The 24,758-nt window shown below is 49.8% G+C and overlaps 3 protein-coding genes across 20 annotated transcripts in view; 1 reads left to right on the top strand and 2 right to left on the bottom strand.

The window, feature by feature from the left end:
• Positions 1-11,111, top strand: part of LRBA (LPS responsive beige-like anchor protein) — a 722,446-nt gene extending 711,335 nt beyond the window's left edge. For 10 of the 11 annotated variants that reach the window (XM_038558983.1, XM_038558984.1, XM_038558982.1 and 7 more), the window contains 3 exons: positions 1,819-2,015; positions 6,191-6,342; positions 9,927-11,111. In XM_038558983.1, coding sequence (XP_038414911.1) covers positions 1,819-2,015; positions 6,191-6,342; positions 9,927-10,017 — 440 coding nt within the window. In that variant the 3' untranslated portion in view covers positions 10,018-11,111. The remainder of the gene's footprint in view (positions 1-1,818; positions 2,016-6,190; positions 6,343-9,926) is intronic. The other variant, XM_038558986.1, reaches the window with a different exon arrangement.
• The window catches only part of DCLK2 (doublecortin like kinase 2), a 246,910-nt gene that overhangs the window by 81,236 nt on the left and 140,916 nt on the right, over positions 1-24,758 (bottom strand). For 2 of the 8 annotated variants that reach the window (XM_038558996.1, XM_038558997.1), the window contains exons 15-16: positions 24,202-24,282; positions 22,912-23,028 (exon numbers count right to left, since the gene is read on the bottom strand). In XM_038558996.1, coding sequence (XP_038414924.1) covers positions 22,912-23,028; positions 24,202-24,282 — 198 coding nt within the window. Of the gene's footprint in view, positions 1-96; positions 3,939-18,729; positions 20,272-21,513; positions 21,670-21,779; positions 23,029-23,166; positions 23,301-24,201; positions 24,283-24,758 lie in introns of those variants that run through there. The other 6 variants (XM_038558994.1, XM_038558995.1, XM_038558998.1 and 3 more) reach the window with 6 other exon arrangements.
• Positions 15,163-16,732, bottom strand: LOC119877045 (translation initiation factor IF-2-like). The gene is made up of 2 exons (XM_038559001.1): positions 15,404-16,732; positions 15,163-15,340 (listed from the first exon to the last, which is right to left on the bottom strand). The coding sequence occupies exon 1, from the start codon at positions 16,642-16,644 to the stop codon at positions 15,481-15,483; it is 1,164 nt and encodes a 387-aa protein (XP_038414929.1). The 5' UTR covers positions 16,645-16,732; the 3' UTR covers positions 15,163-15,340; positions 15,404-15,480.

The following is a 24,758-nucleotide window of genomic DNA, read 5'->3' as shown; positions in this document are numbered from 1 at the left end:
GCTTTTAAAATCTTTTGTCAATACATTAAAAATTTTCTTACAGTTATATACCCACACACACACACACGGGCATAAAAAAAAACAGTAAAACTCACATTTACATAGAACAATATAATTTAAAATATTAGGAACACTGAAAATTAAAGTGTTTTCCTTGTGGGGACATACCCAGAGTACTTGAACAGTGCTTGCCTGCTTCTGTTTGTATAACGTATGATAAAGAGTGAGAATATTTCTGTGCCTTGACCAGTTGTCATGCTCCTAAGTTTTGGTCAGGTTCCAACATTTTATCTGCTGTGCATTCAACAGTATGAAATATTCCCCTGGGTCCTTTAAAAAGTGAAGGTTCTTGTTGGCATCACTTCTTCTGGGACATCATCATTTTTGTTCAACCCCTTTTCTAATCTGTGTCAGTAAGTTCACCTTCACTGATCTCCAGTCTCTGAGCAATGTCAGCATTTCCAGAATCTGTTCTTTCTCCTGTAACCCCATTTATATTCAGTACAAAGTTCCCTCACGGCTTTATCACTTTTCATTTCCTTACTGAGAGTTCATCTTTTGGCCAGTAGTCTCTTGAGGATCCGTTTTCGTAAAATGTCACATGGGTTTCTCCCTGAGGAAGCACCACAACCTTACAGTTTGCTCTGTGTGCATGAACTGAGTAACAGACCGTCAGTGACCACTCACTGACAGACTCTGAAGGAGATGATGTGTCGGTCACTCAGGATGCACACCTGTTATTTGCACAGTCGTTTGTGGACTGAAGAGCTAGTCACAAAATGTGAACTTTGTGCAATATCTGTGAAACTTGAAGTTTGAACTGTGTTGAGGAACTGATGTCATTTAAAGGTGATAAAGACAGTGGATATCCATGCATGCTGGCACTAAGCGACGCAGAGGCTGGGGGTATGGATTTATGTTGGGAAAACTTAGATACTCCCTGAGTGGTCAAGAAAAAAGCAGGTTTTCTGCTTTTTTCTTTAAAAGGGCATATGCTCTTAGTAGTCTTGTGGGGTCAGGTCACGAGTCCCCGTAGGCCTGAGGAATTCAGCTTGGAGATCAGCAGGCCTTCTATGCTTTACCCCTCTTGTCTGACTCAGACATGTCTTAGAACTTACTCATCACACAGGTGGTTTTGGTTACCTACTCCTTCTTTACATGTAGCAGGCATTCAGTAACAACGAAAATGCTTGGATATGCGTGTACTGATCAGTAGCTCCCATCCTCCTCGGGCAGCTCAGCCTGGTGGGTGCTACTCGCTTTGGGGGCAGCAGGCAAGTGTACTCATTTGCAGAAGGATCTCTGGGTGAATTTATTCCGGGGGTGGGGTTAGTGAGCAGTGGGAGGGAAGAAGGCTCGGGGCTCGCAAAGCTGCCCTCCTGAGCTCTCCCCACACCAGCCCACAGCACAGCCACTGCTGTTGGGCCCCTGTGACGTGTGGCAGAGCTTCACGGTGAGCTTGACAGCAGCCTGTGTTTAACTGTGGCCCGGCCTTCCTGGAAGCTCCTCTAGGATTTGAAATTTGTCCTGTTCCATTCTGAATGAGTCTGTTTCTGTTATCTCTTGGCATAATGAATTTCATAAAGTAGCTCCCTGGCTCTTGAGGAGAAGTGAACCTGAATGTATGTGACCCGGCTTTCTCCTTTCCCAAGTAGAAGGTGAGATCTGGCCAGCACACAGAGGACAGTTTGTAAAATAACATATATAAGAGAGAAAATGTTTAGCTTCAACTGTTTGAGCCTGTTTGATTTGTGCTCAAGATTCATTTCACATTTGTCACCATTAAAAAAGTTTTGTCTCTTGTTTCTCTTTTCTCAGAAGGGCCTTGTCTCATACATTCCATGAATGGAGACTTGTTAAGGACTTTGGAGGGTCCTGAAAACTGCCTGAGACCAAAACTCATTCAGGCTTCAAGAGAGGGTCATTGTGTCATATTCTATGAAAATGGCTGCTTCTGTACATTCAGTGTGAATGGGAAACTCCAGGCCACTATGGAAACAGATGATAACATAAGGGTGAGTACGCTGCAGACTTTTCTCCATCCTAGACCTTGACCTCTCAGTGTGGCGAGTGAGGAGGAAGAGGCTTCACTTTTTTGGTCATGGAGGGCCTTTCCACGCCAGAAGAAAGTCATCAAGTGGCACTTGGACAAGGCGTGTGCATTTCACAGATCACGCGTCCCGGCTGAGCCAGAGCACTCTGTACGTGACAGCGCTCAGCGAAGCCAGGGCTGAAAACCTTCAGCAGGTTTCCCTGAGGCCCTGTGAAGCCAACCTGGGTGGCTTTCAGTTGTTCAGCTTTTTTTTTTTTTTTTTTTAATCTGTGTTTTCTGAGTATCAGAGCTAAAATAGCACAATAGACTATACGTAAAACTGGCTCCTGTTCACACTTGAATAGGTTGCTGGTGGGAGTGGTAGGGATTATGACTATTCAGGATTAGTATCTCATTTCAGACTTCTTGAATAACAAGACCAACACTTACCAAGTCAGGGGAGTTGGACTTCCAATTATGTGAATTGGGCATTTTTTCCCTTTTGATAAACAAGGAGTGGTAATGCTAGTGGACCTTCTGGACTCTTTTTATTTTTTTTTTTTTAAGATTTTATTTATTCATGAGAGGCAGAGAGAGAGAGAGAGAGAGAGGCAGAGACACAGGCAGAGGGAGAAGCAGGCTCCATGCAGGGAGCCCGAAGTGGGACTTGAACCCAGGTCTCCAGGATCAGGCCCTGGGCTGAAGGCGGCGCTAAACCGCTGAGCCACCCGGGCTGCCCACCTTCTGGACTCTTGCTTCACTTTCAGGACATGACTCCAAAAGTATTAGAGATTGAAAAACACAATAAGGACTGCTCTTTGGAGAGGCTGTTTTTTCAAGGCCCTTCTTTCCTCACTCCCAGGCCTCTGGGGCAGGTTAAGATAAAATGAAGCTGTGGTGCTCCTATCATTTTCCAGAATAAGGTTGGAGGTACATGTGAACTGTGTGGACATGTTGGAGGTACGAAGAGGATCATAGAGGCCTCTGCCCTCCGAATGTGGCTTGAAGCTAGCTCTGGACATTATATTCGTTGTTCTTCCTAACCTGGGGCAGCTAAGATGACATAAATTCTCCCAGTTTCCCAGATGTAGCCTGATACCCCCGCGCTGCTTTCAAGTAAACAAATAGCTGGGGCAAGGAAGTATTAAGAAACAACAACCCTAAGTATAGACTACATTGATGAAGTGAAAGGCACTTGGTCCTTCTGTATCTTAGCATTGATTTCTTAATTCATTGTCGTCTCCATTTTGCTCTGTGAGTTTTCTTCATTGTATTTTGACTGCCTCTACCACAAAAGCGTGCACTTATACTTTTATTTTTCCCTTCCTTCCCATAATACTTCATTTAAACCAAGTACACATCAGAGGATTTTCCTTTCTTCTTTTCTTTACAGTAATAATGTTGATAATCTGTCACTTTGAGTTACGATTATATTGTCAGCAACACTAATAAATCTGTAAAATAATTTGAAATCCCTTGCTGGCTAAAACAATATCTGTGGCATTTCAGTTAGTACCGAAGGCTCTGGGAAGTTCCTTGAGGCGATGGTAAGGAGGCTTTCTGCAGACTGTTCATACACACATGCTTTTCCTCTCTGCCCTATAGCCATTGTTTTTTTTTTCCCCCTTTAATATTTCCCACTGGATTTTAGGCTTAAACAATCCGTTGCCTTTTTCCCAGCACTCCTGCACTTTATCATACTAACTTGCAAGTGGCAACTGTGTGATTAAAACAAGCTTGCCTAAAATGAGCACTACCTGCCTGTGGCTCCAGAGACTGACACTTTCACAGCTAACTGCCCAGGGGGAGGGGGAGAGCGGAGCAGGATGGGGGAGGAAAGGAAGGGGGAGGAAGAATAAGAGACATCACAGAGCAAAAATCTCCAGTTCGGTCGTGCAGCCTGAGCCTGTGTAAGGAAAGGAGACCGTGGAAACAAATTAGTCATCAGCTCAGACCAGAAATTAAGTTTCTTTGAAATACCCAGAACCCTGCAGGCAGGCAGCCTGGGGAACCTCTGCACTAATCAAGGCTTCCCACCTGTTTTTATTTAGATGCCAGATTGTTCAGTGGCATTTGGTTAACGTATCATAGCACATCAACTAGGCAGTGTTTAGATGTCTTAATGAGTAACTTAAATTAAGTGGGCAGCCTGTACAGAGCAGCAAAGTTGTTTTATCCTAAACAAAGGATAACCACCATTTCACCCATAGGAACTCATTTATTTTCTTTTTCTGGGAAAGCTGTGTTTTAGGCCGTGATCATGCCCAGCAGACTGCTGTGGCCATAGAAACCAGTGCAGCTGGGGCATTGGCCGAGGCACTCGGGATTTCAGAGGAGGGCATTTCCATGTCCCTGGGGCCCTCTTAAAATCTCTAGTCTCAACCCAACCTGGATACTGAGGATGTGGGCTAGAGTTAAGAACCCTATGAGTGCCGGTTTGGGTAGAAGACCTGGTCCCCTCTGTAAATGTTACCTTGGCTCTTACTCCAGGGGAACCTGACAGGTTCCTCATGAGAAAGGCCAACAAAATACTTTTTCACTTTGGCAGGCACCTGGCTTATTAAAATGTTTTGGATGCCGATAAATGCATAATCCTAAAAATCCAGGCTTTATTTCACTCCAGACAGAACTAGGATTAGAGATTCTTTATTAGAACAAAGAGTTAAAGATTAATAGTTTTAATTTATGTTTTAATATAGCACATATCCAGCCTCAAGTATAAAACTCAAGTGAACCACAATCATAAGGTTAATGGATTTTCATTAGCTGAATTTTGTAAGCGGAGCAAATAATAGTTTGCCCTGGTGTGTACCGCGGTTCCATGGTATCCCTTAGAGATCACCATCTGTGAAGTGAATGGGGGGAAAAGAATATTGATTTTTACTTATATTGAAAAACCTTACTACTTGTATTAAGATTTAGAAAATACTTCTTACATGTAACTATCTTCCGTACATGGGTTTTTATTTCTTAGATGTATTTTTATATTGAGGATAAGCTACACTTAAGAGACCAGTAAAAGTTGGCATCTATGTAAATGTGAATAGAAGGGCTGTGAAACAGTCTTTGGTTTTCTATGATTCTTTTTTAGAAATTTTGTCAAAGGGCTAGCTTACAGACTTAGGGCAACTATGCTAAAAGTGCAGAACAGTGTAAATATATTTTCAGAAGTTAGATTTTTTTTTTCTTTCCAGCTTGTTAGCACAGTGTCTTCCCATATTCACTGTCCAAGTAGACATAGGATTACAGGTGTTTACGCTTTCTCTAGAAAAGGATAAAAAGTATTTTAGACTGACTTTGCAGGCTCCGTATTCTGTTGTCACTTTTGAGAGTGGCCATAAACGAATGGGTGTGGTTATGTTCCAGTAACCCTTATTTATAGGCACTGAAATTTGGAATTCATGTAATTTTCACATGTCATGGCATATTATTTTTTTCCAACCATTAAAACATGTAAAAAGTCACATAAAAAATCAGTCGTCTGCATTTGGCCCCATTTACGGGACTGAAGAACAAATTCCATGTCTGTACTTCCCATTCAGTACCAGCAGGAAGCTGTCGGTCCAGGGGCAGGAAGACCATGCTTCAGCTGGGGTTTAATTACCCTGGAAGGTGGTTCTCTACCTATCAAGCTGTACCCTAACTGCTGTAAAAGTCCAGCAGGCCTAGTAAAGGCACAAAGCATGCGGGCCTTCTCTCACGGGGGCCACAGCCCCAAAGGCAGCAGTGGTTTTATTGGGGATGTGTGGGCAGCTAGCACATCCTTGGTACAAAATGGGCCTTGCACCCCCACAGTACAACTAGAGATGCCAGGAGGCTTCTCATTCCAGAGTGTGGGCCCCAGTCCCCAGCACACACCCATTTAGATAATACTCACAGAACTGGAAGACTTTGCCACCTCATCTTTAAAAAGCAAAAATTTAAAAAAAAAAAAAAAGAAAGAAAAAGAAAACCTCAAACACTGCCTAACTTTATCCATTTGATTTTTGAGAAAGGGCATAAGTTTCCTGTAACTCCTGATTTCCTAAAAACTCCTCCAGAGCACCTGCACACACTCCCCCTCTGCACCACAGCGCTGCACGGTGGAGGGGCGTGGAGCGGGAGCCAGTGTTGTCCTAGGGCCACCCTCTGCTGATCACTGCTGTGTCTGTCTTACAGGCCATCCAGCTGAGCCGAGATGGGCAGTACCTGCTCACAGGAGGGGACAGCGGCGTGCTCATGGTCTGGCAGGTGTCTGACCTCAAGCACCTCTTTGCCTACCCGGGCTGCGATGCTGGAATCCGGGCCATGGCCCTGTCTTATGACCAGAGGTAACACACAAGTCATGGTCTACTGATGGTGATGTTAAAAACGGGAGGGAATTTATTTAAAGGGACTGATGGATAGACTGGGTTGTGGGGATCACCTGGGCAATCAAAATAGCCAGTGAATATTGGAGTTGTTTCTTCTTAAAGGGTGTTTTTCTTTTTGATGGCATAGCCACTCTTGGACAAAAGCTGAATTCTCCAGCAACAGGCAGAAGTAACAAGGGCTGTAATTATATTGCCATAAAGCTTTTTCTTAGACTACTTTAAAATAAAATTTAAGAGCTCTAAACATGTTTAATATAAAATGCCTGTATCTCTGTCCATGAGGGTTCTATGGAAGGATTTGCCTTATTTCCTAAAAACTTCCAAGTGTTAAATTTTAGGTAGATTGTCTTCGGCATCTTATTTCTTAATATACAGTTGCTGCTTTTAGTTTCTAATTTATCATGGTAACAAATACGTAAACTTTACCATCATTTTTTTGGTGTACAATTCAGTGACATGATGTACATTCACTGTTGTACAAGATCACTACTGCCGATCTCCAGATTTTTTTTTAAGATTTTATTTATTTATTCATGAGAATACACAGAGAGGAGAGAGAGAAGCAGAGACACAGGCAGAGGGAGAAGCAGGCTCCATGCAGGGAGCCTGATGTGGGACTCGATCCCAGGTCTCCAGGATCACACCCTGGGCTGAAGGCGGCGCTAAACCGCTGAGCCACCGGGGCTGCCCCAGAATTTTTTTTTTAAATAAAGTTTTTCATCATCCCAAAGAGAAGTTCTGTACTCATTAAACACACTTCACATTTTCCCTCCTAAACCTCTATTCAGTTCACATCAGTTCCGGTGTCTGTCTTTATGATTTTGTTTCTTCTATGTACTTCGTATAAGTGGAATCATACAATATTTGCCCTGTCGTAGCATGTGTCAAACCCATTCCTACTTGAGGCTGAATAGTACAACATGCCACTTTGTATACCAGTTCATCTGTTGACATTTTGGTTGTTTTCACCTTTTGGCTATTGTGAATAATGTTGCTATGAACATTTGCATACAAACACCTGTTTAGATTCCTGTTTTCACTTATTTGGGGTAGATAGCCAGGAGTGGAATGGTTGAGTCATTGGATAATTCTAGGTTTAACTTTTTGAGGAACTACCAAACTGTTCTCCACAGTGGCTGCGCCATTTTATATCCCCACCAGCAGTGCACAAGGGTTCGGATTTCTGCACATCCTCACCAACACCTGTTATGCTTGGATTGTGTTTTTTTTTAAAAAAAAATAGTATCTATCCTAATGCGTGTGAAATAGTCTTTTACTGTGGTTTTGATTTGCATTTCCCTATTGACTACTAGTGCTGACTTTGCACTCCTAATAGTGTCCTTCAATGTGCAAGAGTTTTTAATTTTAATGGTCTTTTTTACCGTTGTTGTGAATGCTTCCACTATATCCAAGAAATCATTGCAAAATCGAATGTCATGAAGCTTTTCCCCCTATGAGTTTTATAGTTATAACACTTATGTTTAGTTTTTGATCCACTTTGAGTTAATGTCTATATATGATAGGAAAGGGTCCAGTTTTTTCTTTTGCACGTGTGTATCAGTTTTCCCAATGCCAGTTGTTGAAAAGACCATCCTTTTCCGACTAGATGGTCTTCTCACCCTTACTAAAAATCACTTGACCATATATGTGAGTTTATTTCTGGGTTCTCTATTCTGTTGGTCCATATGCCACTACCAAATTGTTTTGAGTACTACAACTTTGTGGGAAGTTTTGAAATCATAAGGTATAAGACATCTACATCTGATTTTTTTTTCAAGATTGTTTTGGCTATTTGGGGTTCCTTGAGAATACATTATGAATCTTAAAATGGGTTTTTCTATTTTTGTGAAGAAAAACAAGGGATTTTCATAGGGATTGGATTGAAATCTGTTGATTGCTTTGGCTAGTATTGTCGTTTTAGCAATATTAAATCTGTCAGTCCATGAACACGGGTTTCTTTCCATCCATTTATGTTTTCTTTAATCTCTTTGAGCAACATTTTGTAGTTTATAATACACAAGTCTTTTGCCTCCTTGGTTAAATTTATTCTTGAGTATTATATTTATTTTGTTGCTTTTGTGGATGGAATTGTTCTTAATTTCCTTTTCAGATTTTTTTCATTGTTCATGTACAGAAACAGCTTATTTGTATGTTGACTTTATATCATGCAAGTTTGTTGAATTCATTAATTCTAATAGTTTTTTGTGGAATCTTGAGGATTTCCTACATACAAGATCATGTCATGGGTAATAGAAATAATTTTACTTCTTTCTTTCCAATTTGGATGTTGTTTCTTTGTCTTGCCTAATTGCTCTGGCTAGGACTCCCAGTACCATATTAAACTGGTAAAATTATTTTTGTCTTGTTTCTGATAATAGAAGACAACCATTGAGTATGATATTAGCTAGTTTGAGTATTATCAATCATAAAACCATGTTGAATTTTGTGAGATGCCTCTTTTTCATCAATTGGTAGGTTTTTGTCAGTTCTGTTAATGTGGTAGATTACATTGATTTTTCTGTATGTTGAACCATCCTTGCACTCCAAGAATAAACCCATCTTGGTCATGTGTATAATCCTTTTAATCTTTGGCTGAATTAGATTTGCTAGTATGTGTTCAAAACTATTATATCAGTATTCATAAGGGAATTTGGTCTGTAATTTCCATTTCTTGTAGTGTCTTTCTCTGACTTTGGGGTCAGGATAATGCTGGCCTCATTGAATGACTTAGAAAGAGTTGGTGTTAATCCTTCCTTAAGTAGAAGTCACCACTGAAGCCATTTAGTCCAGGGCCTCATTTTATTGGGAGGTTTTTGATTATTGATTCAGTCCTAGTAGTTATAAGCCTATTCACATTTTCTGTTTTTTCATGATTTAGAGGTATAATGTGTGCTTTTAAGAATTTTTCCATTTCAAGGGCTCCTGGCTGGCTCAGTCCATAGAGTGTGTAACTCTTAAGATCTTTTTTTTTCAAGAATTTTCCATTTGATCTGTTGGCATAGAATTGTTCCTAGTGTTGCCTTATAATCCTCTTATTTCTGTAAAATTGATAGTAACAGCTCTATAATTTTAGTTGTTTGAGTGTTTTCTTTTTTCTTAGTAAATCTAGCTAAAAAGTGTGTCAATTTTGTTAACCTTTTCAAAGAACCAGCTTTTTTGGTTCTCTTGATTTTTCTCCTCTCTTCTATTTTATATACACTCTATTATATCTTTCCTTCTGTTTGCTTTGGGGTTTAGTTTGCTCTTTTTCTACTTCCTCAAGGTGTAGAATTAGGTTACTGATTGAGGTTTTGTTTAAAGATTTTATTTATTTATTCATGAGAGACACAGGGAGAGGGTACTGCCAGTGGCATTCTCAGCTCACTCAGTGGCATACTTTAATTATCAAAAAGCATACTGTAGTCCTCAAAAATTGCTAGCTTTGACTGTCAACTTCTATATTTACCTTGTAGATTTGGAGAAGGCAGTTCTTTCTTTAGAACAGATTGATCCCTAGGAAATAAACAGGTTTGTAAACCCCTCATTCTCTCTGCTTCTCCCAGGTGCATCATTTCTGGCATGGCCTCAGGAAGCATCGTTCTGTTTTATAATGACTTCAACCGGTGGCATCATGAATACCAAACCCGCTACTGAAGGTGACAGCTGCACATCAGCCTCACCCCCGGCCTAGGCAGGGGAAGTAATTGGGAGCATCTTTCTCTTAGAAATAGCTATCACATCTGAATGTAACTTAAATTTGCTCTAAGAAGCAAAATATTTTTTAAAGTTAATTGCTATTTTTGTAGACTTTGCTTGACTTTTTTGGGGAGAACAGCAAAGCAGAAAATTGGCTGCTGGGTTCTGTAGTTTAAAAAAAATCTATATTTTTAGTCATAATGAGAAGTCTATTTTCACCAATTATGGAAACATACAGTGGAGCAAGTAAACCCACTTATTCTAGCTATATTATGAAAAAACACTTCCCCTTTATCTGTAATCTTGAAAAATACATGATTTTAACAATAGGGAAATGGGTTATAATACTGGGACAGGGAATTTTATGCTGTACTCTGGGTCCTGTATTTTTCCAAGCAATTGTGCTGCTTCAGCACTGAAATTTCTGGGATTTAAATGGTAATGTTTAAATTATGGTAAATGTAATTTTAAAGCATCTCAATGAATTATTTCTATCAATATTATTCTTCAAGCATGCTTTAGACCTAGAAAATTATGGTTTGGGGAAGTTCTTTTATTTCACTGTGTGGTTAATATAAAGGATCTAATGTTATAGCAAGTGTGAAGTATTTACAATGTTTATTATTTACAGCGTTTTCCTGATATGTTGTCTTCATAGCACACCAAAATGAAATGATGGAAAGGCTCGTGGGCTCACAACCTTTGTTTTTCTTTTAAAGTAAATGCAAGTACCAAAGCTCACCCCTAAGGTCTGACTGTGCCCGGGTAACTGAGGCAGAGCTGTAGCCCAGGCTCCCTTCCCCCACCCGACCCAGTCCAAGAGCAGAGGCTTCGAGATGCTGTAGGAAGCAACACCCACCTTACCTGCTGTTTGTTACTAAGTATCTTCACCTTCCTTTGAGTAGCAATTTGTACTAAGAAACATGTTATTTTGGTGTTGTATAATTCTACTTTTCTAGTAGATTGCTGTGTGGAATTCTGTGAAAAATATTTGAGAAAAGGTCTGTATTGAATAAATAAATTCTTTGTAAGTTGTGAATTTCGAGTTGAAACCAGCATTCCATGCCTGTTTCTCCTGCAACTTACCTAAACGGGTTCCCCCCTATTTTTTCAACATTCAGCTCTTCTCTAAAAGCAGAGATTTGGAAGGAAACAACACACTTGACAGAAAAATAAAATGCCACTTGTAATTGAATTTTTCAAAACATCTTTTCACTTCTAATTTAAAACAACGATAAAACAATTTGAACAATAACTGATCAAAGAGATGCTCTTAAAAACAGGAACATGGGCTGCCTTTGGCCAGACAGCTCCCTCTTATTAAGACTTAACACTGATGAGAGAACACCATACCTAGAGCTAAGATCCACCACTGTTTTACAAACTGTTAAGAAAGAAAAAACAGTAGTCAAATGTGAGAACATACATCTTAGATCAAAGAAATACCCAAGTTTCTGGCAGATTAATTAAACATCCTCACTGCTGTTACCCTGATATTGTACTTTGGAAACTTTAGGGAAAATGCTAAGAAAATTAGGAATACTTAAGTCCTATGCCCAGCATTTGATACTTCAATTACCCCGTTTTTATAAGCTTAAAGCAAAGTGAATAAAGCAGCTTCTTCTTGGAGCCTAAGACGAAAATTGGTGCTTCCAATGCCTTTATTGGTTTTAAAACTTATAACTATGGAAAGTTAACAAGATAAGCAATACGTATTACTTACGTATGTGTTACGTATGTATTCCTTTACTCATAAAACAAACATAGCTGGTGTCAACACCAGGGGCTTCTTAAGGACAGAATCTGTTTACTGTATTTGCTAGGATTTACTCAACATTCACTTATTTTAAACCAATGTTAATGACTTTCAAAAAAAAATATTTCAAATAAATTTAAACCAATTAGGGGAAAAAAGTGAAAGCTGAGGTGGTTTGGGATGAAACTGGATGAGCCACACAGATAGGAGGAGCGGCGGACACATCCAGTAAGTGGACCTGGTTGCAAGCGTGGTGTGTTCGGTTTACATCAGTAATTTACGGCTGGTTTTAAAATGCGCTGCCTCAAGAAATTCAGATTTTCCTCCCTGATAGTATTGATTCGTACTGAAATGTCACCAATCAAGTCCTCGAGGCTCTGTAATTTAAGAAACAGCACTGGATCTCTGGGAGGAAGCACGCGGGCTTGGTGAATGCAGGACATGAAAACTTGACAGCACGCTGATCCAAACTGATGGATGATTCACTCTCGGATGAGAATCTGTCTCCCCAGAACCCACCAAACATCCATAAATAAATATTCTAATACATTAATTCAATAAAAGGAATAATTTTGCCCCCTGAAATAACATCACACTTTAGTTAGACTTATCAGCATACAGGACAAGAAGATTCAAAGCAGAAAAAAAAAAGCGACCTGAACTGGAGCCCTGAGCCGCTGCGTGTCGGATGTGAGGTAGCTTAGAACCTGGGGCTGCCCTCTTCCACCACCTCCAACGGCAGAGCAGAGCCCGAGGGCCGGGGTGGGGGCCTGACCGCACACACCTGGTGCCATGGGGTGCCCCCCACCTTGCTGTCAGGTGGCCAGGAATCCCAAATACAGCCAGACAGCACTTCCACTCTGCACCCTTTTCAGCAAATAGATTTGAATTAAAATAACATACAACAGATGTATCAAGACAGGGATTTTAGGGCAGAGATTTTCACTAGGTATCCACCAAATTTTTGCTGGATGGGATTTCAAAAGTTCCTGACCATACAAATCATGGGCCTGATTTGGACCTTCCGACTGCACTAAACTGCCCTCCCTCCCTCCCTCCCTGTGAAAGAACACAGCACACCAAGGATACAGATTCCTTCTGAGCCACACAGAACAAAGGAGCCTACCACAGAGCTTGGTGGAGACGCTCAGCTAGTTCCTGGTGTGCATTATGGACAGAGTAGCAGCCAGCCCCCCAGCGTCACATCCTCCCGTGACCTCACATTCTGCCAAAGTGTGTTCAGAAACAAGAAGAAGGATGTGATGTAAATCTCAAAATCTTCATGAACCATGTGTATCAGCAAATAAGCCGGTGCCTCTGCTTGGCTACTTCTGCCCCACTGTTGAGGAAAGAGTTTTCTACTTCGACTAGGAGAGCAACCAGCCTAACTACTCCCCTTTTTTTGTAGTATAAAGTTTTGTAGCAAGTTTAAAAATTTCCTACACTGTGAAATGGAAGGAAAAGACCATAAAATAGCAAATCAATAACAAAATACAAAAAATACCTGTTAAATTTTTTTGTCTCTTTTATTTCCTCTAAGATAAATGAAGAAAATATCTTTTATATTTTTCTTCCACATAGATTTGGAGAGTTGAGTCCATGGTGCACTTTTTGGGTCCCCCAAAGTCATAACATCACTATTTAAAAACCCAAGCTCCCCCCCCCCCGAATAAATAAAATCTTTTTTAAAAAATCTTAAAAAAAAAAAAAAAACTACCTTTAAAAAAAAAAAGGGGATGTCTGGGTGGCTCAGCAGTTGAGCATCTGCCTTTGGCTCAGGGGGTGATCCTGGAGTCCCGGGATCAAGTCCCACATCACGCTCCCTGCATGGAGCCTGCTTCTCCCTCCGCCTGTGTCTCTGCCTCTAGATCTCTGTGTCTCTCATGAATAAATAAAATCTTAAAAAAAAAAAAAAAAAAAACAAAAAAAAAAACTTTAAAAACCCAAGCTTGACACATCACTCCCAGCCCTCCGTGCTATGAACCAAAACTGCAGACTGCCCAAACCAAGGGACGTCACATTTTTCTAAGGAAGCCGAGTGGGCCTTGGCCTTCAGGCAAGCTGTCCTGGAGGCAGCCCGGCTCTCCAGCAAGGGAAGAAGGCGATGCGCGAATGTTCTTAGGAATTCTGAGACCTCGGCGGTCATAAGCCAAAAACATGAAGTGAATTATTTTTCTGTCTCAAGTTCAGGAATATTTTTCCTTGCCAAAACCAAAATTTGGGGGGGGGGGGGCAGTGCTGTGCAGGCTGTTATTTCCTCATACCTGGCAGGAAGCAGCTGGCTGCTTTGCAGCCCTGAACTTGGACAATTTGAAAGACATTCCCCAGGCCCGACTTCATCCTCCCCACCCAGGTGCCCAACCCCGCAGCGCGGCTTCCAGCGTGCGGAGCGCCCGCCCGGCCCGGCCCAGCGGTTGAGGGAGGCGGTGCCTCCCCGCGGCTCCCCCCCCTCCCCCCCGCCCCCGGGAACCGCTGGAGACGAGGCTTTGCACGCGGGCTCCCCGCTGGATGCACTGCTCAGCGGGAGCCCCCCCGGCCCGCCCGCGCCCTGACCACCTGGGGGCCGCTTCCCCGGAGCCAGGCTCAGCACCCCCAGCTCTGGCACGTCGGGAGGGGCTCCCCGGCCTTCGGAGTCTTCCCGGGGGCGGAGCGTGGACCTTCGCGTCCGGCTCAGGGAGGTGGGATGGCTCCTGGGATGGCTCCGACACCCGAAGCGCTCCGCCAACTCCGCGCCCTGGGCTGAGCCCCCCGGGGCGGGGCCGCCACGCGTCCCGCCAGGAGCTCGGCCTCGGCCTCGGCCTCTGCTCCCGTCCCACGTCCGCGCCTCCTACCGACTAGCCCCGGCCCCGGCCCCGGCCTGGCCCCCCCAGCGCTGCCGACAGTCTACGCGGTTCCCGGGGCCCCGCCGGCCCTCCACCCCCCGCAAGGGCCAAGGGGCGCGCGGCAGGGCAGGGCAGGGCAGGGGAGGGCAGCGTCCCAGCCTGCGGGTGACGGGGAATCGGCCCGGCCCACCGGGAGCCGAGACAGGCGGTCTTCCCACGTCGCCGTCCCCCTCACGTGCAAAAAAGAATAAAACAGGAGGATCGGAGACGGAGATGCGCAGGCTGCGCTGCCCAGCGGGGCTGCGGGAGCTGCAGGGGCCGCAGGAACCACAGGGGGCAGGGGCCGCGGGAGCTGCAGGGGGTGCAGGGACCGGAAGGGGTGCAGGGGGCGCAGGGAGCGCAGGAGCTGCAGGGACAGCAGGGGCCGCAGGGGGTGCAGGGGTGCAGGGGGCGCAGGGGGCGCAGGGGGCGCAGGAGCTAGAGGGGCTCAGGAGCCGCAAGGGACACAAGGGCACGAGGGCCGGCAGGGCACTCAAGGCGCGCCTCCTCCAAACCGCGATGCGGACAAAGTCAACACACATTAGATTTCAAAATTAAAAAAAAAAAAAAAAAAACACCTCTCAAAGATTCTGCTTACACTGGTTGCATGTTGAAATGGCCGTGGAGAGACACGGGGTTGGATCAAATCTGCTACCAAGTCCGCGTGGCGCGTCCCCTCCGAATGCGGCACCGGAGAATGCCCAGGGTCAGACCCGGCGGCCGACGCCGCGTTCGGGGGCGCACAGCTGTGGATCCTTCCCCTCCCGCGCGGCCGGCTCCCAACTGCCCTCAGGAGTCTCAAGGTCACATTGCACAGTCCTGTCCGCCGGACCATTCGGGGGCAGTTTTGCCACACGTGCTCAATCCGTACATCGCACGTATTTCCGTGGCACCGCAGCCTTCTGGAAGAGAAGGCGGCGCACGCCCTCGGCCGGTCGCCCGGCCCCGCAGGCGCCCCGATGGCTGCAGCCCGTGGCCGCTCCCCTCCCGCGGCCTGAGACCCAGACGCCCTCCCGGAGTCCGGCGATGACCCGCGGTCAAGGACATGCCATCCTCCCCGCAGGGGCGGAGGAGCCCAGCAGTGACCTGCCTGCACTTAATTTTGACCCTGAGAACAGAAGAGCTCAACAGAGGTTTTCCAAACCCCCGTGGGGTCGGATCCTCACTCGGATGACCGCTCACATCCAGGCCGCGATTTGCCCCCCGGGGCACCAGGGAGCCTCCAAAGAGCACTGCTTTGGGGACAGAAGGACCCCAAACTGCCACGTGCCCCTGTGTCCTGCCACCCCTGTGCCTTGTGTGAGGCCAGCCCACCGCTTGGTTTGCTCCTGGAGCACCAGCACCTCGGGTGGCGCAGAGCACGCGGGGGGAGTCGGGGGGGTGGGGGGGGCGGGCGCAGAGGATGCCCCTCCGTCCCAGCAGCCGTGCTCGGCACTTTCTTAGGTTGCAAGCAAAGGCCTCTGGCCCCGTCCCCGGGAGGGGAGCGCAGGCCACAGACCTGCTGCACCTCGCCTTCCAGGTTCCCGCCTTCCTTTCCCTCCATCTCCGCCGGCAGCCGTGGACCGGCTTGCTCTGTGACCCCGCGGTGAGGACAGAGGCAGGAGAGCCGAGCCCCCCCCCCCCCCCCAAGCCTGCACCTGCGGCAGCCGTGGCCCCGGAAGCCCACCTGCAGTTTGCAGCCCGCCTCGGGGACGAGTCGTGGGCCAGCAGCAGCCCAGGGGGATTCCGTCCGCAACGTGAACTGAGATCCGGAGCTGGAGTGGACGGTCCTGAGCCTGGAGTTGGGCAGCGGGCGGAGGCTGGGCCGGAGCGCACCGGGCCACGCGGCAGCGATGGAGCAGGTGGTCTGAGAACAGCTCCCAGGAGGCCGCAGAGTCGGGGAGCCGCCCTGCCCCCCACTGCCTGCAGAGCCTGAGCTCCCCGCCGCGGGCTCCACAGGACTCGCCTGCCGCACACCGACAGTCCCATCTAGTCCCGAGTTTCTGTCGCGCGTCTCTGCACCTGTTACCAAATATACTTTGACCAAGATGCATTTTCCTGTGCTCTTCGCAGGCATCAGGCTCCCTGCCCCGCCTCACCCGCAGCTTCCTGGGACACGGCCCCCCCCCCCTCCAGAACCTGGGCGGGGGGCGTCTTTCGATCCCACATCCTCTGCACCCCTGCAAAGCAACGCCACACAATCCTTCGCCCACCCCCATCACTTTTTTCTCAAGAAGGGTTTATTGCAGGTCGGGTACACTTGTAAGGGGCAAAAGTCTAACAACGAGAATGAACTACAGGGCCCACCAGTTTAGAAGATGAGCCGGTAAAACAAAACTACGGATTATATACAATTATTAAAAAGGGAGGGTGGTGGGGCAAAAAAAAAAAAAAAAAGAAAAAAAAAAAGGAAAAACTGCCAGCAGCCTTCCAGAAGGTTAGTAACAGAGATGGTTTGCGGAGCACCCTCCCGCCCCAGTCCGGACTGTGCCTGGCCGGGCTTCCTCCGTGTGCGCGGCCAGCTCCGGAGGCCGGGCAGGTGACGCCGCGGGCAGGTGACGCCGCGGGCAGGTGACGCCGCGGGCAGGTGACGCCGGGTCGTCCCGCTCGGCTGGGGCCGGGGCCGGGGCCGGGGCCGGGGCCGGGGCCGGGGCAGGTGCGCGCGCCAAGCCTTCCATGAGGAAGCCCGAAGGACAACCTCCTCCGCGTTGCCAACTACACGTGGGAAGGGTGGGGGCAGCACGGAGCGTGTAGGAACAGAGCGACAGGCCCCTGGGGTCTGTGCACAAATAAATATCCAGTGTCGTCGGAGGCAAGCGGGCGCCCAGCCCCCCAGCCCCCGGCCCCGGCGCCCCTCCTCCATCACGGCCGGTCCCGAGGCCCCCGAGGCCCCCGAGCCCGTCGCACAGGAAGGGACCCCGCGAAGGGGCAGATGCGGTCTGTGTCTCCGTAAGAAAACAAGGAACACTCCGAGTTCGCGGAAGCGCAGGAGCGATCTTGATTCATCCAAAGTGTGTCTATAAAAACGCAGCGAGTCCCAGACGGAAGGCGCAGGTTCTCCTGGCGACGCCGAGCACCGTCCGCGGGCGCAGGACGCGCGGCTCCGGGAGCGACTCCACGCCCCGCGGGGCCGGGCCGGGCGGGGCCGGGCGGGGCCGGGCGGGGCCGGGCGGGGCTCAGTCGCGGTGGCGGCGCCAGGTGCCCGTCCGCTGGGCGCCCGCCGGGGCGCGGGGGGGCGCGGGGGGCTCCGGGGCGGCGGGCGCGGGGGGCTGCGGCGCGGGGCGGGGGGCGCCGGGCTTGCCGCCGAAGATCTGGCCCTCCTTATCTAGAGCCGTGTTCTGCGGAGAGAGCGCGGCGTGAGGCGGCGGCCCCGCGGGCTCCACGCCGCTCCACGCGGGACTCGGAACAGAGGAGGAGAAATAACTCGCGGCCCTGCCCCAGGGCCCCCTCCCCGGCACCCCTCCCCGGGCACACCCCTCCCCGCCCCCGCGTCCCTTCCTGGCACCTCCTGCCCCGCACTGCCCTCTCTCTGGCTGCTTTGGGGGATCCTGTATCCACCACCATGTGATATGAGGCGAACCCCCCCCAGGGCACCCCTGTCCAGCACCCCCCCCCGGCACCCCTCCCCCAGCACCCCCGCCCCCTTCCCAGGCCTTCCCATCCCCTCTGCCCCTCCCCCAGCACCCCCCTCCTGCCCCCCTCCCCGGGCCTCCCCGTCCCCCTCTGCCCCTCCCGCCCCCCTCCCCGGGCCTCCCCATCCCCCTCTGCCCCCTCCCCCAGCACCCCCCTCCCCCAGCACTCCCCTCCCCCGCCCCTTCTGCGCAGCTGCAGTTCCGAGCGCGTCTCCCGCGCCCAGCCTAGAGCCCAGGGCAATCCTGGGCACCGAGCACCCCCAGTGCCAGGGGGCCTCCGGCTGCTCCCAGGCAGGTTCTTCCTCACAGGTTGAAAAGCTACTCTCCGTCCTATAAATAAGCAGCCCCCGCGGCTGCCCCATCTCTGGAAGCCCGCAGGGGGACGGTGCCCCTTACCCGCTCTTAGATCCCCCATGATCTCACCTGACCTGCTCTTCTTCTCTTTCTGGGCACTTCTATCTTGTGAAACCCCCAAATTTGTGTTTTTTTTTTTTTAAAGTAAGCTCCATGCCCGACATGGGGCTTGAACTCACGACCCTCAGATCGAGTTGCACCACCCACCGGCGGAGCCAGCCAGGTGCCCCAATCCTAAGTTTTTAATGTGCTCAACTCGTCAAGGAGCACAGGAAGGGCCACCAACAGGAAGAAACCGCCTTGCTGTTCTGACCTGCGCCTGGGAGGTGAGGCTTAGTCTCCGGTTTCCCTCCTCTGACTCAGTTTCAACCTTTCTGGCCCCTCCACTGAAACCCAACCAGCTGTCCCCTCACTGGGTTTCCAAAGGTGTTTCCAGGTCCCGGCCCCTTTAGCTATCGGGCACGGGGTCCGGAGGCCTTCTGTAGTCCCACTACCCTGGGGGAAGGTAAGGCGGACCCTCCTGGTGTTCTCCGAGGTCTGGGGAGGACCGGGGCACACCAGGCTCCGGGGACGGGCCAGCGTGTGGCTGCCTGCAGGGCACCGGGGCTCAGCTGCGAAGCCACAGCTGCTTTTGTTGGGTGTCGTACATATGCATATACCACAGAATCCCTCCTGGATAGAGGGAAACACCAATTCTCCAGTTATTTCTCCTTTTCTCTTCCCGTCAAGAGACCACGGATGTGTGCAGCAGAACAAAGCATTGCAGAGCAGTTAGTACGTACCATTGCCTTGGACCTAGTCAGAGGGAAGCAATGCAGGCGGCGGGAGAGGCAGGAGAGGGAGGAGAGAAGCAGGGACAGAAACTGGACTTACTTCAAACAGAAGCAACACGGTTGAAACAGTTTTGTCTATCTTAAATTAAGCCCAAGTCACCCCCAGAACGCCCCCTGAGAGCAACGTAACCCTGGGCGGGGAGAGCGCCCGGCAGCGAGTTCCTCCCTCGTCCAGGTGGCTCCCAGCGCGCCCAAGGCAGGCATGGCCCGGACAGACCAGGAGCCCACCCTGCAGCAGCGACTGTCCCGGAAGCACCCCGAGGACAAGTCAGAGGAAGCGCAAGCGCCCTTCAAAAGCACGGGCCTGTCTACACCCAGAGCCGCCTCCGGTGGGGCGCTCTCGGCCCCTCCACACCCGTCTCACTGCTAACAGTGCATCTCTGGAAGTGGTAGTTGGGAGAAAGAGAACAGAAGCCTTCAGGGAAGGATCCTACGCTGTTGTTCGCAAAAAGAGGCTTTTGCACCACGTGACCACAGCGCTGAGCAGAGGACCTGGGGCCTCCTGCCCTGGGCCGGGACGGGGGCCACGCGGCCGACTGCGAGCCTGGCCCGGGCTCGGCCTGCGGCTGCAAAGCGGACCAGCAGGGACAGGAGCCCCGCAAGGAGAAGCAGCTAAGCGCTGGGCGCTGGTGTCGGGAGCCTGAGACAAGCACGCGGATTTAAGGGGGGCTGCGAATGAGAAGCTGCTCTGATGAAGCACAGCGTGTCCAATACCAGGATTCTGCTTCGGGATTCCCCAGCGTCTCAACTGGGTACAGAGGGAAACTCTGAAGTGCCTCTCAAACTGCCAAATCAAACTGTCGGATGAAATGCAGACAACAGCATCAACTTTACTTTCTTTCGCTGTTATTTACATTTTCCTATCCTATAATTTTCCCATGGGAACTGGGGGGTGGGGTGCGAAGGTACAGAGAACCCCGGGAGGGACCGTCCAAGGTGCGGTTCTGTCTGGAGGTCACATCAGTGTCCCCCTGAGGATTTGGCCCCACCACACTCCTTCCACTGCTACGTGCATCTGCAGGAAACCAGGTCAGCCTCACATACTCTTCTTATGAGAACATAGGATCCCGGGGAGAGTCCTTTGTGGTCATTTTTAATATGAAAAAAAAACATTTAAAACTGTTCCCAAGGGCAGGACACGCAGACACACAGTAGTGGTGAGAGCATGAGGATGACAGCACGGAAGCATCGCAAGCTGCCCCCACACAACCATGCCCCGGGCCAGGTCCCCATGGGGTGAGGGTCAGCATGATGTCCCCACGGGGGGCCGTCTTGCCACTGCTTGGGGAACAAGCCCAAAATTCACAGGCCAGCTTTCTGGCCACTGGGAACTGGGACCTCCAGGGACCAGCGTTACTGACTTCCCCTGGAGGTTCTGACTGTGGTGACGCCACTCCGCGGCCGCTCAGAGCCAACGACCTGCAGCCTGTAGGGAACGCGAGGTGAGCCGGGCCCCTGCCCACACGCTCAGGAGGACGACTGCACGGACACGTGAACTCGCACCTGCACGATCACCACTGGGATTACGAGGACGATAAAGGGGTGCTCATTCACACCACGACCCAGTTAGAACTCGCCGGTCTGGATCTGACTACCGACCTCCATCAGCAAATGGGAAAAATACCGTTCGCAAGCCCTGAGACACGGGTCCCGTCCGCGGGGCTCTACTCTCCTCCTCGGGGACGGAGCCGATCCCGGGCCACGAGGAAGGGCCGGTCACCCCAGAGCGTGGCGGGCACAGGCCTTGAGCCATGACCCCTGGGTGGGCACCGAGTGCTAAGGGGACCCAGGCAATGGTGGTGAGACTCTCCTACGCCTGGGCGCGGTCCCGCAAAGGTCCTGCCTCTAGGGGATGACGCTGAACAGAGTCATGAAATTTTGATCCTAAAAAACACTCTTTAAGGTTCTTCATGCGTCAAGTGCGCCAATGTGTAACGTTTCGGTTTTTTCTGAATTTCACAGCGGCTGCCCCACGGTGGACGTGGCTGGTCTGTAACCTGCCATCCGCCCAGCAGCGCTCGCCCTCATCGGTGAATCACCTGCGAACCTTCTCGAGCTCTGGAGTCCATCAAGATGGCTCTTTTCAAAGTGTTTACGCTGTCACTCTGAGGACTCTCGGCAGAACGTGCTAAGGTGCTAGGGCAACCACAACTCCGAGGCCTTCCCACTTCTTTGGCACAGAGCACGCCAACGTCCTGCAACGTGTCAAAGAGCTGCAAGCTCAGGCTGGCTGGGGGAGGGGAGCGGGGGGGGCCCGGCCTCGGGGGGCCCGGCCTCGGGGGCCTGCCAGGGAACCGGCAGCCTCCCCAGGGGAAAGAACGACGGACCAGCGGCCGTGCGGAGCTGGGGGGGGGGGGGGGACACAGCTCACCAGCGCGCCACGTGGGCCAGAGCCTAAGCCACTGCTTCCCTTCTAGCGGGTGGAAAACAAGCTGACCTTTTCCAGAGGGTGAGAGGCTCGTCCTGAGGGGAGAGCTGCACGGATGGCGACGGCCCGGGAGCGCCGTCGGGTTCCCAGGCGCCCTGAGGCTCCCCCAGACCCGAGGTGGCCGGGGTGGCCAGGCTCCAACAACTCGGGCACCTGTCTCCTTAGTCTGATTCTGAAGCCACGCGGGACACCGTGGCCCCGGGAGGGCAACCCCTGGGCCCGCGAGCCCCGCGGGCAGGACGGAGGTCGCGGCCTGCCGGTGGCTCTGTCTCCCGGTCGCGACGGGAGCAGCTCTGCGCCCGACTTCAGGGAGCTAACGGCACTCTGGCCGGTTTATGCTTTTTGACTTTATTTTCCCTTTGGCTAAATCTACCTTAATGTCACCTCCCTTGCTTTCAAGAAACATTTTGAAGGAAGGAAGGTCTGAAAAAATACGGGGATCACTGTTACTGGCTTCTCATAAAATCTTTCTAACCCTGAGAAAACTAATATTTCTTTTTTACGTTGTTCTGTACTTTTAAAAGCCCCAAAACACGGACTTTTAAAAGGAATTTGTTTAACGTTAGCTGTTTCTTATCCCAGGTCCCAGAGAATAATTCCTCCCTCACAGTCTGTCTGCGAAGGCTCCAGGGGCGGGGAGTCACCCCCTCGGGCTGTAAATCCCCCCCCCGGGCTCGGGAGCCCCTCCCGGGCAGAGACAGACGAGAGCAGCAGCAGCAGCAGCTCGGGGCGGGCGCCGGGCCCGGGAGAGGAGGCCCCCGTGGCCCTCGGCGCTGGCCTGGCTCTACCTGCACAACCCCTCCCCCAAGGACTCGAGGCCTGGGAGTCAGCCAGAGGGGGGCACCCCGCGTGCCAAGCCAATCTTGAAGCGAAAAGAAGAACATGGAAGGTGCCAGCTTCCATGCAAGGGAAGCCCTCGGCTAATCACGTCTACACAGTCAACGTCGGCTGAGCAGTCAGGCCGGACACTGCAGCTTTCCAACAGCAGAACACAGTGCCCTCCACTTACCATGATGACCGAGACCCCGGTGGTGGTGCTGTTCTGTTTGGGGAGCGCGTTATTAAAGTGCTGTTTGAGTTTACCTGTCACTTCCGCTTGCATATTATTCTCCTGGGAGGCATCATCCTACAGAAAAGAAAAGAATGAAATACAATGATTTCTGATCATCATGCCTAAATTGTGTTTTCTGTAACAGTCACCCCCCACCCGACCATCTCTTCCTAAAAGGATCCCTCTTTACCACAGGGTTAGGGGAACGGTTACCTTTTAAAAGTAATTACTGTTGTGTAGCAGCCTCAGAAAGACCTCAGGCCCTTTGCCCTGCTCCTTGAGCCTTGCTGGACTTGGCACCCATCTCCAGGACCACAAAGGAGGACACTCTTTAGACTGCTGAGACCCTTCCCCCCAAGGCACAAATCCCACAAATTTAGTACAGATCCCTCCCATGGAAACATCAAAATTAACGACATTTATTATTTTAATCAAGAATTCAGTTAGTTGTTGGTCTTTATTGCTCATAGAGAAAGAGGCATCTCAGCTACTCGGTCTAAGACCCAAATCACTTGGCAGGATCCAGAGAGCCTGAACCCCGACGGCAGGATGTGTGGGATGGCAGAGATGGTGGAGGGACTCAGGGAGCCACCGTCCGCAACAAACCAGCAGAAGCCCTTGGCTAAGTACATTAACCTCACTCTCATGGAACCTCTGAGAATAAGGGGAATGCAAACTCTCCAACCAGCACCATTTAATGGATCACATTTACCCTAAACCCAGAGGCACCACCAAGCCCAAAAGAACTAAGGTCAACATCACGCGGCCTCCACCCGGCTCCAGAAGGGACTGTCTCATCCTCTGTACCCATGGCAGGAGGTCTCCTGTGACTCTCCTATGACCATGTGCCATAAAGACACAGGGATCAGGGTCTGAAATATGCTCATCTCTGGGCAAATCCTGAAAACTCTCAAGGCTCAGAAGCATAGAAGGCAAAAGGTAAAATAGCTCCTGACAGGGTATCCGGACCAACTCTTCCATTTTGCAGATGAGGGAGGTGAGGGCCATAAAGGGACAGTGACTTGCCCAGGTCACTCGCAGAGCAGGATCAAATACTCCGAGATCCTCATGCCACCTGCTTTCTCGCCAAGAGCTATCTGCTCACTACTTGCTCAGGAGAAATAGCAGCCATTTCACCTGCTATGGAAAGTAGATGCAAAGCTCTGCGTGCACAAAAGTCACGGTGAGGAAGCAGGCTGATGGTCACGTTGCTTACAGATGTTCCTCTCTGAGAACGTGGGTACTTACTGACACCCAGGGGTGGCTCAGGATTTCTCCCGCAGTACACCGAGCTTCGACGTTTACCTGAAGCATCTGACTGATTAATTCCTGGAAAGAAAGAAAGAAAGAAAGAAAGAAAGACGACTATACAGGAGACGAAGCGGGGAATTCCAGCGTAAACACAGACATTTGAGTTTGCACCAAGTACTTCAAAGAACCAGCCAACACAGCTGCTGGGCCATTTCAACATCAAAGCTATTATCACCTACACCCCTGCTGCCTACGAGGCGGCTCCACGGACACGGCTGCTTCGTGGCGGCAGCAGCACAACAAGAGAAAGTCTCTCCTGGGCCTGCATTAAACCAAGATGTTCTCTCCGAGGACTTCTGGTTATTATCATCATTCCGCAGCGTAAAACCCGCAGTATTGTGCCTCTTGGCAAGTCAGTATGTCTCATTCCCACATTCTGATGAGTGTCCAATACATATTTCTTTAAAAAATGAAAGAACGAATGTTTAGGGCTCAGAAGAACGGAGGAGGGTGGCGGAGGCAGACTGGGAAGACAGCCAGTCCGGCCTTCAGAT

This window comes from Canis lupus, chromosome 15 (assembly GCF_011100685.1).
Source record: "Canis lupus familiaris isolate Mischka breed German Shepherd chromosome 15, alternate assembly UU_Cfam_GSD_1.0, whole genome shotgun sequence".
NCBI classification, from domain to species: Eukaryota; Metazoa; Chordata; class Mammalia; order Carnivora; family Canidae; genus Canis; species Canis lupus.
Note: the sequence above shows the minus strand (reverse complement) of the source record. Positions and strands in the feature narration are given on the sequence as shown.

What these genes read in the sequence shown, in the direction of transcription:
- LOC119877045 (XM_038559001.1), bottom strand. Translation starts at nt 16,644, where the DNA reads ATGGGACTGTCGGTGTGCGGCAGGCGAGTCCTGTGGAGCCCGCGGCGG.